The sequence below is a fragment of the Entelurus aequoreus genome, linkage group LG09 (assembly GCF_033978785.1).
Source record: "Entelurus aequoreus isolate RoL-2023_Sb linkage group LG09, RoL_Eaeq_v1.1, whole genome shotgun sequence".
Taxonomy (NCBI): domain Eukaryota; kingdom Metazoa; phylum Chordata; class Actinopteri; order Syngnathiformes; family Syngnathidae; genus Entelurus; species Entelurus aequoreus.
The window spans coordinates 44,400,982-44,418,813 of record NC_084739.1 but is presented as its reverse complement, the minus strand read 5'-3'; the positions used below and the strand labels follow the sequence as shown (position 1 = coordinate 44,418,813).

Below are 17,832 nucleotides of genomic sequence, written 5' to 3'. Positions count from 1 at the left end.
GGTGACGGTAGAGTGAGAATTAAATGCACATTTGGCAATAGTTTGCAATAATATAGCAAACAACAAGGTACACATGGACACTAATAGGTAATGTAGTAAACACACCCATGAACAACTCAACATACTGTAGTGCAGGCCGATTGCATTTACTCTTCCTTTAACCAGTTGTTTCAACAAACAAGCCTATTTACATTTTCAGATCGAAAGTGCTGATCTCTTTTTTTGTACAATGTGACCCGCCAATGAAAAAAGTATTTCACAACGTACAGAGGAAGCAGGGGCAGCTAAGTATTTTAGTGCAACATTTAGGTGAGTAGCGTTTAGCGTGTGGAAAGTAGCATGTAGGCACGTCCTGGACAAGAACCTCCTCCTTCATGCCATGTGCTACTTGTTGTGCTTTCAACTCCGATGTATTAGCAGGGCTGTGCTTGAAATGTCCCACAATTTTGCGGCATTTAACTAAAGGCACATTAAGTCCACCATCGCGTGGGCGACACAGGGCAGATGTTGAAATGGTAAACCTCTTGCAGCAGCAACCATGTTGTAAGCGCTGTCTGTCCCTAATGTACTGACCTTCTCAGTAATATTCCAGTCCTTAGCAACTGCTTCAGCAAAATATATTTCCTCAGTTTTTAAAACACCCAAAGCAAAGGACTGTATTTTCCATTGTTCATCCTGAGGTCCAATGGTCTCCGGTAAGCAAAATAAATGCAGCATCAGCCAGTAGTTGCAACTTGCTGCTTTTGTGTGTGCAGTACAGTTCGTGTATCCTTGTTTTAATTGTTCCCCTCGAAGGTAGTTTGTACGAAGAGTCACCTGTGGCGATATTCATGACAGTCTTCAACGATGTTCAGTGGCCGACATGCAGTGACTATCCATTTTGCAAAGGCATTACCGTATTTTTCGGAGTATAAGTCGCTCCGGAGTATAAGTCGCACCGGCCAAAAATGCATAATAAGGAAGGAAAAAAACATATATAAGTCGCACTGGATTATAAGTCGCATTTTTGGGGGAAATTCATTTGATAAAACCCAACACCAAGAATAGACATTTGAAAGGCAATTTCAAATAAATAAAGAATAGTGAACAACAGGCTGAATAATGTACGTTATATGACGCATAAATAACCAGCTGACAACGTGTCTGGTATGTTAACGTAACATATTATGGTAAGAGTCATTCAAATAACTATAACATATAGAACATGCTATACGTTTACCAAACAATCTGTCACTCCTAATCGCTAAATCCCATGAAATCTTATACGTCTAGTCTCTTACGTGAATGAGCTAATTAATATTATTTGATATTTTACGGTAATGTGTTAATAATGTCGCTCCTGAGTATAAGTCGCACCCCCGGCCAAACTATGAAAAAAACTTCGACTTATAGTCCGAAAAATACGGTATTAAACTTATCGGAGGTGGTCTTGTTGACCAAATTGACGCGGGTAAACTCAGCCAGCATTGTTTGCAGTCCTTTGTTTGTAGCATTTGTGCTAGCATTCTTGCTACCAGCATCCTCAAGTATGTGTTTTGCTTTGAGATGATATTTTAAACTTGATGTGCTACGATAATAAGAAAGTTTGTCACTGCAATATGTACAAACTACTTTACTTGTATCAAAAGTTCCGTCTGACAGCGTTTTAAAGCGAAATTGACCGTCGAGGACACCGCTGGGATTATCCTCACTCATCTTTGCACTGGCGTGCGGCCTGATCACTGCCCATGTAACAATGTGCGCCGCCTTTCGGATCAAGGTGCGGTCAAAACAAATAGTGCAATTCATTTTAATTCATATATGATTAATGCAATAATTATTTTCAATAATGGCATGCGTTAACATTAAAAACCCTAATATAATTACACAAAACCCAAAACCAGTGAAGTTGGCATGTTGTGTAATTCGTAAATAAAAACAGAATACGATGATTTGCAAATCCTTTTTAACTTATATTCAATAGACTTCAAAGACAATATATTTAATGTTTGAACTGAACTTGCAAATAATCATTATTAGAATTTAATGGCAGCAAAACATTGCAAAAAAGTTGGAACAGGGGCGTTTTTACCACTGTGTTACATGACCTTTCCTTTTAACAACACTCAATAAACGTTTGGGAACTGAGGAGACCAATTTTTTAAGCTTTTCAGGTAGAATTATTTCCTATTCTTGCTTGATGTACAGCTTAAGTTGTTCAGCAGTCTGGGGTTTCCGTTGTGGTATTTTAGGTTTCAAATTGCGCCACACATTTTCAATGAGAAGCAGGACTGAACTCTGGACTACAGGCAGGCCAGTCTAGTACCCGCACTCTTTTACTATGAAGCCACGCTGTTGTAACACGTGGCTTGGCATTGTCTTGCTGAAATAAGCAGGGGCGCCCCTGATAACGTTGCATGGATGGCAGCATATGTTGTTCCAAAACCTGTATGTACCTTACAGTAAGTTACTCATGCATTGGGCATTAATATATATCCCCATACCATCACAGATGCTGGCTTTTGAACTTTGCACCTACAACAATCCGAATGGTTCTTTTTCTCTTTGTTCCAGAGGACACAACATCCACAGTTTACAAAAACAATTTGAAATGTGGACTCGTCAGACCACAGAACACTTTTCCACTTTGCATCAGTCCATCTTAGATGAGCTTGGGCCCAGCGAAGCTGGTGACGTTTCTGGGTGTTGTTGATAAATGGCTTTCGCTTTGCATAGTAGAGTTTTAACTTGCACTTACAGATGAAGCGACAAACTGTAGTTAGTGACAGTGGTTTTCTGAAGTGTTCCTGAACCCTTGTGGTGATATCCTTTACACACTGATGTCGGTTTTTGATGCAGTACTGCCTGAGGGATGGAAGGTCACGGGCATGCTGCTTATGTGCAGTGATTTCTCCAGATTCTCTGAACCTTTTGATGATATTACGGACCGTAGATGGTGAAATCCCTAAATTCCTTGCAATAGCTCGTTGAGAAATGTTGTTTTTAAACTGTTCGACAATTTGCTCACGCATTTGTTGACAAATTGGTGACCCTCGCCTCATCCTTGTTTGTGAATGACTGACCATTTCATGGAAGCTGTTGTTATACCCCATCATGGCACCCACCGGTTCCCAATTAGCCTGTTCACCTGTGTGATTTTCAAAATAAGTGTTTGATGAGCATTCCTCAACTTTCTCAGTCTTATTTGCCACTTGTGCCAGCTTTTTTGAAACATGTTGCAGGCAGCAAATTCCAAATGATATTTACAAAAAGTAACAGTTTTTCAGTTCAAACGTTAAGTTCTTGTCTTTGCAGTCTATTCAATTAAATAAATAAATGATACATGGGTTATACTTGTATAGCGCTTTTCTACCTTCAAGGTACTCAAAGCGCTTTGACAGTATTTCCACATTCACCCATTCACACACACTGATGGCGGGAGCTGCCATGCAAGGCGCTAACCAGCACCCATCAGGAGCAAGGGTGAAGTGTCTTGCCCAAGGACACAACGGACGTGACTAGGATGGTAGAAGGTGGGGATTGAATATAGGTTGGAAAGGATTTGCAAATCATTCATTATATTCTGTTTTTATTTACAATTTAAATCATTGTAAATTATGATAATCGACTAAGAAAGTGTGTGTGAATGTGAGTGTGAATGTTGTCTGTCTATCTGTGTTGGCCCTGCGATGAGGTGGCGACTTGTCCAGGGTGTACCCGATTTTGTTGTCAGGAGTCTGAATCCACCCTGCATTTGTTTTGGTATTGTCATATTGTGTCTTCATTTTGGGTGGAAGTTGAAAAAATGTGTTTAAGGATTGGTTTGTTTATGAAGCTTGATGTGGTTTCTGTTATTTTAGGAGAGTTCATTGACAATCATGATTTAGTCAATTTAATTATGGTACTCTGTAAAAGGTTTATTTTTAAGGCCAAAAACAGATATTCACTTAGTATTACTTTCTTTAAAACATTTTTTCAGTATTTTTTAACTTTAGAAAGTTACGTGGTTGAAAACGATAATGATGCAAAAAAACATTAAAAAAAGATGAGAAGTCCTCAAAGGCTTATTTTGAAAGTATAATTATGTTTATAGATTATATGATATCTGTTGTTGTGTTCCCTAATTTGAGTGGCCTGGACATAATCTGGACTGTACATAATTGCTTATTTTGAAAATGTAATTTTGTTTATAAATTATATGCAATCTGTTGTGTTCCCTAATTTTTTTCTGTGTACATGAATGAAGGTGTGTGTTGCTGAGTCCGACTTGGACATTATCTGGACTGGACCTGGTTTTAAAAACCCTTTAAACAAATCTAATTTCATTGACAACCTGGTCTGTTGAAGATAAGGTCCTTTTTTTAAAAAATAAAATAAAATAAGATAAATAAATAAAAAACATTTTCTTGGATAAAAAAGAAAGTAAAATAATATAAAAGTAATTACATAAAAAATAGTAATTAATGAAAATGTTAATGGACCAGCAGCACATACAATCATGTGTGCTTCAGGGACTGTGTCCCTTGCAGATGTGTTGTCTATGTTGTGGGAACCAGAATATTGGTAGCAGAAAGAAATAACCCCTTTTGTGTGAGTAGGTGTGGATGAGTGTGCATGGGGGGGAGGTTGTTTGGGTTGATGCACTGATTGAAAGTGTATCTTGTGTTTTTTCTATGTTGATTTAAAAAAATTAAAAAAAACATTTTTTTTATTTTTTTTTGAGAACAGGCCACCGGGCGACTCATCTGGTCCTTGCGGGCGACCTGGTGCCCGCGGGCACCGCGTTGGTGACCCCTGATATAATGTATGACCTAACTTCTAGTAAAGTATATGATGTACAAATAATCAAATGTCAATAAATTGAAATAGACTATCATATAATGTATTACATACTTACCAACCCTCCCGAATTTTACGGTAGACTCCCGAATTTCAGTGCCTCTCCCGAAAATCTCCCGGGACAACCATTCTCCCGAATTTCTCCCGATTTCCAGCCGGACTTAAGGCACGCCCCCTCCAGGTCCGTGCGGACCTGAGTGAGGACAGCCTGTCGTCACGTCCGCTTGGCCAACCAAAAAGTAACCACAGAACACTATACCGTATAGTGTTCTGTGGTTACTTTTTGGTTGGCCAACGGTTTACCGTATTTTTCGGACTATAAGTCGCTCCGGAGTATACGTCGCACCGGCCGAAAATGCACAATAAAGAAGGAAAAAAACATATACAGTGTATACTGTATATGAGAAAAGTTGGTTTTCCATAATAGGGTCCCTTTTAAGTATGAAAAAAAGGATACACGATTGTTTTGATTTGGCTGTGCAATAGTATCACCTTCAGAGAGCTACATTTGTCTGAAAAACCAAAGAAAGCACGCTTGATTCAAATGCATCACCATTCCACTTCGTAACTGGTTTCATTCCTCAGTTACACAATTGGTTGCATGAGATTGTTTATTCAGCAGCATACTGATGTTTCTGAGGAGGAAATAATTTGAGCAGTTACTTCAAATGAAGCCCAGATGAGACTCATCCATGCCAGTCAATAGCCTCCCTTGTGACCCCACTAGGCACAGCCTTGTTGCTAAAATTACAGCCTTCCAAAACTGTCATTTCCTTTTGCCAGAGTGTCAATGGAACAAATTAGAAATGAGTGTTAACGAATTATTTTCAAATGGACATGGTGGGAGATAAAATAAGGATAAATTACAGTGTGTGTGTGCGCTCTTATTATTAAAAATGTGTGTGTGTGTGTGTGTGTGTGTGTGTGTGTGTGTGTGTGTGTGTGTGTGTGTGTGTGTGTGTGTGTGTGTGTGTGTGTGTGTGTGTGTGTGTGTGTGTGTGTGTGTGTGTGTGTGTGTGTGTGTGCTGACTAATTGGTCAAACGATTCTCATCCTATCGTTTTCCTTCAGTTGTTTATCCATCTTCGTCATTTTCAGATTTTGTACATCCCTTTTATCCAAAACATGATCAGCTATTAGGGCTGTCAAAATGAATGTGTGCCTAAAAACCCTGAAACGTCTATGAGAAGGCATTTTGGGAAGTTTGTTCATCTGGCAGCGACAGACAGAGGAACCAAACAAGTCTATATGGAAGATGCTAAATTCATCTCGATGGTACATTCGAGTACAAAAAAATGACGGAACAGTTGACCTACATAAACTACACTCTGTAGAACTGAGTTTTCTTAAAACAGCACATTAATACCACAAAATGAGTAACAGGTCCACATCAATGTTTTTGTTAACATGATCATGATGTTGAAGGTTTTAAATAAACAAGCAGCATCAAGTCTATTTGCTCATGCGAAATGAAACAGTAATAATTTAGATTGAAAATGTATTATATTTTTTGTGATTAATTCAAATCAATCAACACTACTTTACATTGTATAAGGAAAGTGAGCTGGGTTAGACCGTCGTGAGACAGGTTGCAATAGTAATTCTATTGTATTGTTTTTACTACAAACAATCAGAGTAGATTTATGAAGCAATGTAATAATAAATGTACAGCATTTACCATGGAGCACTTCACCTGTCATATACACCATCTGCAGCATCTCCATATTTTAATGGATACATGTCTACTGTTAAGATATTATTTTAATGTATTTGGTCTGTGTTATGAACTCCCACTGCTTCAGTGTGGTGAAGACTCGCTGTGCTATGCTGAAACTGCTTCACCAAGTCTGTTGCCTCTACAATGTTTTTTTTGATGATGTATTTCTTTAATTCAGTTAATATCATCTGCATCATCTTCTCAGAACTGCCCTTCAAACTTTCTTCATTCCCCTGTTTGGAAAAACAAAGTTATGTCAATCTCTAGCCCGAAGCTATTGATTGCAAGTAAGACTGGATGTTTTGGGAGGATTTTTATAGGTTTCACTGTGAAATTTGCTACACTAATAACCAAACCTAAAGCATACCAATTGAGACAGATATTTTCCCCAAAAACTCGTAAATTGGGGCACTCGTATCTCGAGGTACCACTGTATGCCATATCCATGGAGTCTGTTTTCGTACACCTGCCTCTCACTACAACTTTTTTATATTTTGGTGTACATACTGTTATCAACAAGTGTTATCTTCTGAAAAACGACCGAATGTTCTATTCATATCTGACTTTCCTCCTTAAATATCTTTATACTGTTGTGTAGAGATTTTCCGGCGTATCACATTGCGCCTATCAATCCCTATCAGTTCCACAGCTAAACTAAGGCTTTTATTTGGCACAAACCCCTGACAAAAAATAGACCTGAAACACACAGGCTATTCATTTGACTTTTGTGTAGGCCTAATACAGTTTAGCAAACAATATAACGCACAGTAGATGACAGACTTTTGCCAAGGTGTTGTCTTTTGTGAAATTTTGACATTATAAAATAGCTTTTCTTAGAATTTAAGAATTGAGCCCTTCAGAACACCACAAGCCAATGGAGCAGAGAAAAATTTAGAATCATTAAATCTGATTTAGAAAGTTCTCTGGACCTTTAGGATCCAAACTAGCCCAATTCAGTACACCAAGTACACATATATTGCTCCAAGAGCCTGATCTTCTTAAAGGGTTGCATGTATTAAAACACATGCAAAGTTAATAGTAACTGCGTAGAGGATTGCATCTCTTAAAGGGAAAATGCACTCTTTTTGGAATTTTGCCCATGGTTCACAACCATGAGAGACAAGGAGACAAAAGTTTTGTTTTTTTTCGCTTTCAAAAATTGGCTCCTTCTAGGTGGCTAGCAATGCTAATGGGAACAAACAATTCTACCTCCAAATCACTTTAAAAATGTTTTCAAAAACCGTCCACAATACTTCATTTACGTTCCGTAATGCGTATAATAACTAAGCTGTAGCAATATTGTTATTTTAAAAGTGAACACAGAACTTTTTCTATCGTAGTAACACATCGGCGTGCTTCGGTATTACCCGTAAAAGCTAACTACGGCAAGCTAGCTTCTCAACAACACGAAACGCGTTTGGGTTTGTAATGCACAACACTGCGATACGACACCAATTTGTACTGACTGAAAAACATGAACAATTATATTACAGTATCTGTAAAGTATTAGCCCGCATTTAATGTTTTGTTTGTACACAGTTGAGCTAACCAGACAGCGTATGTACTGTACTGTAATTTTGGGTAAGCGATCCATTTATGTTAAAATGGCTTGTCTCCAAGTTCCATATTTATAGCGTCAAAATTGCTTTCATCCACCTTCCTCGGCTCCCGTCTGCTCCAACGTCTCACTCTTCCTTCATGCTCGGTTCTATAAGCAGCAGTATATTAAGCTTCAAAAGTATAAGGTTGCAAATCCTCATTTGTCCAGTCGTCTTTGTTGTCTGTTACCAAGTCTTTAATGATTAGAATACACACTCGTGTTTGATTCCAGAAGTAGGAACACACATGTTGCCAGAACTCAGAGGTGCTCTGTTATGGAAACAGAAATCATTGCGCGGGAAAATCAGTCCCGGAGATGATTAAAATGATCAAAATAGGGTAAGCATTGAACATATTACATATTGTTATGAATGGGTCTGTTATTATTATATATTATATATGGACGGGCAGTGTGTATACCTGTATATAAAATGTTGCTGGAGAGTTTTGAAGTTGTTTTAGAGGGCTCTGAAGGCTACAATGGTGAGCATTAGCCGCATCTTTCAAGCGTTTTTGATCATCTTTAAAATAATGTTTTTTAAAAAGATGTGTACTTGTCTGTCATAATGATTGTAAAAGATAGACAAAATTCCCCCAAAAAAGTGCAGTTCCCTTTTAAGTAACAGCAAAGTGGAAAAGCAAGTTGTCTCTATATTGAAGCTATTATCACATCTGATGTATGACTAGGGATGATGTTTGATAAGAAATTATCAAGTTCGAGCCCATTATCGAATCCTCTTATCGAAGCGATTCCTTATCGATTCTCTTATCGAATCCAGATAGGTTGTTGTATATGGAAAAAAAAACACAATATTTGGTTTAACAAAAGCTCACTTGTATTTTATAAGAAAAAAAAAAAAAAAATAAATAAAAAAATATTGACTGCTGTTACCCAAAGTATATTAAGTGGGATTTTTCAGAAAAACAAATATATACAGTAACACAAAAACAACCTGTCTCTGTGATCACTATAGGTGTATAAATAATAATATAGTGTTAAATAAAATCAGTCTCTTGGCCACAAAACTGAAAATAATACAGCTCTCCAAAAAGTGCACTTCTGCTGCTATTGGAACATCCTTCTGGGGTCCATCAGTGTGGCCTCCTCCAGGAATGACTGCACGTCCTTGTCCTGGAGGGAAAATGAGGGACAGACACAGCATAGAATTAGGGGGGAAATTAGCTGAATGTGAAGACTAGGGTGTCCGTTATTAAGTCTTTAGCATTAGTATGTGGAATTAAATGATGGAATGGATTAAGTAATGAAGTTAAACATTGTACTGATATGATCCACTTTAAGAGGTTGTTTAAATTAATAGTGCTTACAAAGTACAAAGAAGAATTATGAGAAATACTTTCAACCTTATTGAAAATAAGATATTCTTCATCTCAGTATATTAATAATGACTGAATTAATTAATTACAAAACTCTTGTATATACTAATTCACAGATGTTATTTTATTATAAAAAGGTCAGTAAATGATGTATATATTTGTAAACGCTCTGATGTGGGAAAGGGGTAGGATTAAATAAGCTTTTCGGACATGTTGTAAAGTGAAATGATATGAAACTGTGATGTGTTATGCTGTAAGTGTGTTCATGTACGGAATAAACTAAAGAAAGAGAGAAAGCACTAGTTTATTAGACAGACCTGCAAACTCTGGAGTGGTGTAGGTTCCAAGATACCGTTAACGTTATCAGACACATACAAAAAGGCTAACGTTAACGATACCGTTAGCCACTGACTATGCTTAGGTAACGTTAGTCTAGCTAACATTACTGCAGTCCTGGTTGACATAAGAGGTAACCTTATTTTAGCCTAAAGGCTACGAGTGAGCAGATATGGAAATTAACCGGCAACAGTTAACGTTAGTTACTCACCAGCACTATCACTGGAATTGGCGCTGCAGGTTGAAGCAGAGGAAGAGGGGCGTGCTTCGTCATCTCTGTCGGTGCTTCTCCACGACACCTTTCTCTAACCTTCAGGTTATGTACGGCCTGAACATGTTTCATCATGCTTGTTGTACTTGTTCCATCATGCTTGTTGTACTTGCAGATAGCCATTTCCTCGTCATATTTTTTTGTAAAATTAAGCCATGCCTTGAGGCGTTTTTTCCGGTCCATTGTTGTTGCTGCTTTCTGTATCTGCCGCCTAATGACTGAGCTACGTCATTTGCTGGGCCGTGCCACAGGGCATTTCCCGTGGGACGGGATTTGTTCCCAGGGATTCGAATAAAGAACCAAGTCTTTTTCTTTGCTATAGTGGCCTTGATAACGGGAACCGGTTCTCAAAAAGGGATTCGAGTCCATGGAATCAATGATTTTCTTATCGAACAACCGGGAGAACCGGTTTCGAACATCATCCCTATGTATGACACCAAAAGACTTCCAAAGTTTAAGGGTAAATATATATGATCAAAATAGTATCAATCTCACAGAGATTCCCGAGCCATTTTGAGAGATAATGAGCTAACCAGTCACGTGACGCAGATGTAGGAAGCGCAGATCCCTTCATCACAAACAACTATGCAAATCATACAAATGTTGTGAGAGCCAACAATTTTATTTGGCAATTTAATCGCCTCCAAATTCGATAATCAAAACTACAACTCACATCTGCGGTCCCTTCCAAGGTTTCTCGTTGTTCCCATTGGGTTGAGTTTTTCCTTGCCCTGATGTGGGATCTGAGCCGAGGATGTCGTTTTGGCTTGTGCAGCCCGTTGAGACAATTGTGATCAAGGTCTATATAAGTCAACTTGGATTGGTTGATTGAGATACATGTTGCAATTAAACAGCTGGTGTGTAATAACAGTTAAAATAGTTACAGGTCAACACTGTGTATGACTCAACAAAAGACAAGACTGGCACTTTACACTTAATAAACATGAACACACACAGAAGCACAGAAAATTGATATCATGGAGTACTGATTCCAATGTCCAGGTCTTTAATCGTAAAATCTGAAAGTACACATGCCTAATTACCACTCGTTAATAGCAGGTATCATTGGCCCAGGAGGTATGTTTGTAGTACAGTAAGGGTAAGCAGTTGAAACTCAGCTCCCTCCTTCATCCCAGTTACTGTGTCCTTGGGCAATACACTTCACCTGCGTTGACTCCAGTACCACCCACATTGGTGTGTAAATGTGCATGAATGTTTGGCCACGTTCTGTCAGTCTACCCCAGGGCAGCTGTGGCTACAAATGTGGCTTGCCACTACCACGGTGTGACAGTGGAGTGAATGAATAATGGGTTTCACTGTAAAGAACTTTTGGTCTCTGGAAATAAGGTGGTATGCAAATCACACCTGTTATTACTATTATCATTTGTATTTTGTCACTGTAGTGGGTAAGACTATCAGCTCATGAACAAGGTTAATTTTGGCCTGCACTGAGGGTGACAGAACACATTTACATTATTCTGTAACAAAATGTCAATGCTTGTGTAGGGAGAAGGAAAGTGGCAACTGGAAGTTTAGGGAATTTTATAAAAATATTTGATTAGCATGGTTTAAAGCAGTGTTACTGATGGGGAAATAAATAGTGAAGGAGAGAGAGGGAAAATGCAGGTGTTGCATAACTTTTGTATAAAAATAGCAGACTGTCCCAATGAAATGAGCCATGCGTCATTTTCCTAACTGGAAAATGTGCCCCTCACATATTATACCTGGAGTAACGATTAATAATGATGGTGTTTGTGTAGTGCACAAATCCCCACTAAGGCCAGTCTAAAATATGTTTTATGTACGTGTGTTCAATAGGTTAGTCCCAACATTTAATAACCTTTTCATCAGACCATTCTATATCCATGTGCCATGTGTAATGAAAACTGACCCGGCACTTTTTGCATAATGCTGTTAAGAGACAAAAATACTAAATAACAAAACCAGCTGATGACATCATTATTTGATGACAAATGTCATTTTTGCTAAATTCTTTATTAAATCAAATAATAAAAAAAAAAAGTATGAATATAACATCCCACATAGACTGCACGCGTATCATAACAATTCTTATACACGCATTCTATGATTTCAATAACTTTCTGTAACTATTAAGTTGCTGTGTGCATATTGTGTGTCCTGCAGATGTGGCCATTCAGCAGTGTATCGAACCCGTGAGATGGCAGCCCGAGCCCTGGTTCCTTTTGTACCACTTACCCAGACCTCCTCTACTATACATTCTTTGCTTCAGGATCTTCCTCAACACTCTGGACCTCAAATCCAAAACAACTGCATTCATGGGATACTGCTACAGGTCTGCTCACACACACACATATGCGCACACACACACGCACATTCACTTGTTACTTTATATTCCATGATCAATTTGTATGAAAGTATATTGACTGTGAAACTAGTGTAAAAGATACATTAGTTACCACCGTAAAGGTAAAACTATATCAAATACTATGACATATAGTAACCCATTGTAAGTTATCGGTAGTCCTCAAACAACTTGCATTATATCCACCTGCTTGATTATGGAGTTGGTTGTTTTAAGTTATCCTTTAATTCTGGCTAAACTGAGCTTGAATGAGCTGCGCTATAGTCTTGTCTGACATGTAGAGATGTAACGATATCAAAATCTTACGGTACGATATTAATGCCACGATACGATATAGCAGTAAGGTTAAAAAAAAGATGACATGAAAAAATGCCTTAGTGTGGCTATTTAAAGGCCTACTGAAATGAATTTTTTTTATTTAAACGGGGATAGCAGATCTATTCTATGTGTCATACTTGATCATTTCGCGATATTGCCATATTTTTGCTGAAAGGATTTAGTATAGAACAACGACGATAAAGATTGCAACTTTTGGTATCTGATAAAAAAAAGGCTTGCACCTACCGGAAGTAGCGTGACGTAGTCAGTTGAACATATACGCAAAGTTCCCTATTGTTTACAATGATGGCCGCATGAAGTGAGAGAGATTCGGACCGAGAAAGCGACAATTTCCCCATTAATTTGAGCGAGGATGAAAGATTTGTGGATGAGTAAAGTGCAAGTGAAGGACTAGTGGGGAGTTGAAGCTATTCAGATAGGGAAGATGCTGTGAGAGCCGGGGGTGACCTGATATTCAGCTGGGAATGACTACAACAGTAAATAAACACAAGACATATATATACTCTATTAGCCACAACACAACCAGGCTTATATTTAATATGCCACAAATTAATCCTGCATAAAAACACCTGCGTGTTTGTTATGCTAGCTCCTAGCTCCTCTGCTAGCTCCTAGCTCCATAGAACACGCCAATACAATTCAAACACCTGATCAACACACACAATCACTCAGCCCAAAAGACCGTTTACCTAACCCAAGGTTCATAAAGCTTATATATTTTTAAAAAGTTACGTACGTGACGCGCACATACGGTCAAGTTATCGAATGTTTAGCAGCCAAGGCTGCATACTCACGGTACCTGATATTCAGCTGGGAATGACTACAACAGTAAATAAACACAAGACATATATATACTCTATTAGCCACAACACAACCAGGCTTATATTTAATATGCCACAAATTAATCCTGCATAATAACACCTGCGTGTTTGTTATGCTAGCTCCTAGCTCCTCTGCTAGCTCCTAGCTCCATAGAACACGCCAATACAATTCAAACACCCGATCAACACACACAATCACTCAGCCCAAAAGACCGTTCACCTAACCCAAGGTTCATAAAGCTTATATATTTTTAAAAAGTTACGTACGTGACGCGCACATACGGTACGGTACGTGTTATGCTAGCTCCTAGCTCCTCTGCTAGCTCCTAGCTCCATAGAACACGCCAATACAATTCAAACACATGATCAACACACACAATCACTCAGCCCAAAAGACCGTTCACCTAACCCAAGGTTCATAAAGCTTATATATTTAAAAAAAGTTACGTACATACGCAAAAAAAAGCCAAAGCTGCATACTCACAGTAGCACGTCTGCGTCTTTGTCATCCAAATCAAAGTAATCCTGGTAAGAGTCTGTGTTGTCCCAGTTCTCTACAGGCGTCTGTGTATCCAAATCAAAAGTCCTCCTGGTTAGAGTCTCTGTTATCCGAGTTCTTCCATCTTGACTGCATCTTTCGGGAATGTAAACAAAGAAGCGCCGGCTGTGTACTGTTGTGGCTGACTACGTTCGAAAAATACGTCCATTTCGCACCGACAACTTTCTTCTTTGCTTGCTCGGCTTCCTTCTCCATAATGCAATGAACATGATTGAAACAGATTCACGAACACAGATGTCCAGAATACTGTGGAATTATGAAATGAAAACAGAGCTTTTTCATATCGGCTTCAATGTGGAAGGCATACCCGTGTTCGTCGGGCTACGTCACACGCATACGTCATCCTCAGAGGCGTTTCCAACCGGAAGTTTAGCGGCAAATTTAAAATGTCACTTTATAAGTTAACCCGGCCGTATTGGCATGTGTTATAATGTTAAGATTTCATCATTGATATATAAACTATCAGACTGTGTGGTCGGTAGTAGTGGGTTTCAGTAGGCCTTTAAGTGCTATTTATGTTAAGGATAAACACACTTACTGTAAATAAACACAAACCTAATGCTCAATTGTTGTAATCCTGGGTATTTTTTAAAGTGGAAAGAACAATATCAATCAATCAATCAATCAATGTTTATTTGTATAGCCCTAAATCACAAAAGTCTCAAAGGGCTGCACAAGCCACAACGACATCCTCGGCACAGAGCCCACACAAGGGACGTCGATGTGAATGACTATGAGAAACCTTGGTGGGGACCGCATATGTGGGTAACCCCCCTCTAAGTACAGTCCCTAGTGGATCCACATAACAGTGAGAGTCCAGTCCATAGTGGGGCCAGCAGGAGACCATCTTCGGGCTCCAGAACTCTGGAATGCCCTCCCGGTAAAAGTTAGAGATGCTACCTCAGTAGAAGCATTTAAGTCCCATCTTAAAACTCATTTGTATACTCTAGCCTTTAAATAGACCCCCCTTTTTTAGACCAGTTGATCTGCCGTTTTCTTTTCTCCTTTGCCCCCTCGCCGGGTTATTCCGGTTCCGGTGACCATGGATGAGATGCTGGCTGTCCAGAGTTGGGACCCGGGGTGGACCGCTCGCCTGTGCATCTGTTGGGGACGTCTCTGCGCTACTGACCTGTCAAACGAACAGTGTTTCAAGTAACAAGCAACGTAAAGAAGACTTTCAGTTTAGTGTCTTCAAACTGATATTGTAAACATGCTTTCATTGAAATGCCTCACAAATTGATGGCATTTGATGGCTTACGTCTTGGTTTTGCGTCAATAATCTTTCCCGAATGATAATTAATGAATTACTTCCCATATTGTTTGTATTTCCGGACTTGTAGACGATCGCGGTCAGGCAATATCTGCAATCTGTACTTTGCAAGTTTTCTCCTCTTTATTTTCCTTGACTGCAAAACCAAAATGTGTCCAAACATCTGATTTTAACTTTGCAGGAGGATCCACTAGCTTGAGCTTTCCGCTCTGCTCCTCTGTGTTTACTATCATCTTTTACTGAGCTGCGCACGGGATTATGGTAAATGTGGTTTGCTTCTCAGACAGGCTCACTCAATAGTGCCAGAAAAAACTACTCCTAGTTCTCGTTTACCGCCACACGTCACTGCATTACTGTGAGAATTTTAAAACTGCAATACCGCGGTATTTACAATAACGTTGCATCACTAGTGACATGGTGTTTCGAAAGTTTATACTTTGACATGCTGCATTTCAGGCATATACTGTACTTTGAGAATATTTAACTTCAAATCCAAATTGTTAAACGTTAAGTAAGGGTCGTACAACACTTTGCTTTACATTTATTTAGGTTTTAAAGTTCACAGTTGTTAAAACAGCAAAGCCATGACTGTTAATTAATTGTTCATACTCTGTTTATCCATAACAGCGGCCATTACTGTACAAATGCCAGTGTTTTAGTTTTGCAATCCCAAATTCCACTTGTAAGACCAATGTTGAAGCTATTTGTGTGGACTCTGGTGTGGTAGCAACCAAGCTGAGGTGTCAACACAAAGAATGTGAAATTCTTATTGTTTAGCTTAAGGTTGCATAATGTTACAAGGTAGGACTTTGCATAATGAAGACGGTGGTTCGTGACGTTTGGTTAGTTTACCTTCTCAATAGGTTACTGTGATGGCCTCTTCACATTTAATTTTAATGACATGCTTTGTTACATTTTTGTTCCTTTCGTTTTTAGGTCTATCTTTTTATTGCGGATACACACAACTGTTTCCCAATTCAGTTATACTACTTTTGTTTTGTCCTGTACAAAAGGTTGAGCTCACATGTTAAAATTTTGTAACTTAAGGATTGTTATTACATAAGACATATTCTTTGTCTTGTCATCGTTATCCTTGTAGGATGCAATGACCATTAGCTACAGTTGTTCAGCGTCATCATTGTGTACGCGATGTAAACCTCACAGTATAAGACAGTATAGGACACGACATTGGGAGAACTGTGTTTTTAAATCTGTCGCTTGGTTTCAATAATACACGTTTTTAAAATGATAAAATACATTTTACTTGTGTTACAAGGTTGCATGTTCATCATTGACCCTCTTCTTCTTTGCAAAAGTAATTGTTGCAAAATGGAAGTTGAAATCCTGGTAATGAAATAATTCATCAGAAATTTGTTGCTAATTGTCAACATATCATCACAAGAACATTTACCAAAATGACATTTGAATCCATTACCTTGAATTGGATAGTGAGGTGTTTGCTCTGACAGTGTCTCTGAAAGACTGATTAAAAAAGAAAAAACATTTGTGGCTGAAGACTGAGAAAATGGATTAAGAGGATCCTTGCTCTTTCATAGCACACTACCGCAGGGGGTTTCAAAAACGCACATTGATGATATTCGTCTCATTGTCATTCTCATAAGTAATCCTTCTTTAACATAATATGGAATTCTTTATAATAGCTAAACTATTACCAAATAAGCTTTTTCTGGAAAAGGATAGACACGTGAACTTCTTATACAAATAAAAGTTAGACCGCAAATGGTTTTAGTTTAATAAAATAAAAAATGTGTGGAGTATTTGAAAACAACAATTTAGATTTAATTATTCTCTTGTTCTTGTTATTCACTCATTAGAACTGATTAAAGCACAAGAAGGTAAACTTTTAAAAAGCCTCACTAGTTATAAACCTCACCTTACGTCACTGAGTTGTTGCAAAGTTACATTTGTGGCAGACCTTGTGCTGCTGGCAGACTAGCATACTTTGTATTTAGCAATGTGTACCTGGCGAACTTAACTAACAGGCAGACGTGTGGATGGCACCTTGTGATTGCAGCCATTAGGATCCAACCCCTCATAAAGATGTGATGTGCCGATGTGGCCATCATACAGTATTTTATTATTCACTTACTCAAGCGAACAATTGGTAGGTGGCGGAAAAATTATTGATCATTGAAAGAAACTTGTTTGTGTCTCAGGGTAGGTATTTTTTAGGTTAGATAGCTTTTATGTCTATTGTACTAAATTTAGATCACTCACTGCTAGGAATTATTTAGGTTAAAGGGGAAATGCATTTTATTCATGGCCAAGAGTGTTGATTTTCCAAAGAACGACCATTAAATGTTATGTAGACCACAAGGAAGTGTTTTACAAATACGACCCCTTTGAGAGTTGTGTGGATTTCCTACTAAAAATAGACGTATGTTTGAATCCAGAATACAACGC

The 17,832-nt window shown here is 38.4% G+C and overlaps 1 protein-coding gene across 2 annotated transcripts in view; it reads left to right on the top strand.

Annotated features, from left to right (window-relative positions):
• thada (THADA armadillo repeat containing) overlaps nucleotides 1-17,832 on the top strand; it is a 251,978-nt gene that overhangs the window by 119,379 nt on the left and 114,767 nt on the right. For both annotated transcript variants that reach the window (XM_062058803.1, XM_062058804.1), the window contains exon 29: nucleotides 12,221-12,389. In XM_062058803.1, coding sequence (XP_061914787.1) covers nucleotides 12,221-12,389 — 169 coding nt within the window. The remainder of the gene's footprint in view (nucleotides 1-12,220; nucleotides 12,390-17,832) is intronic.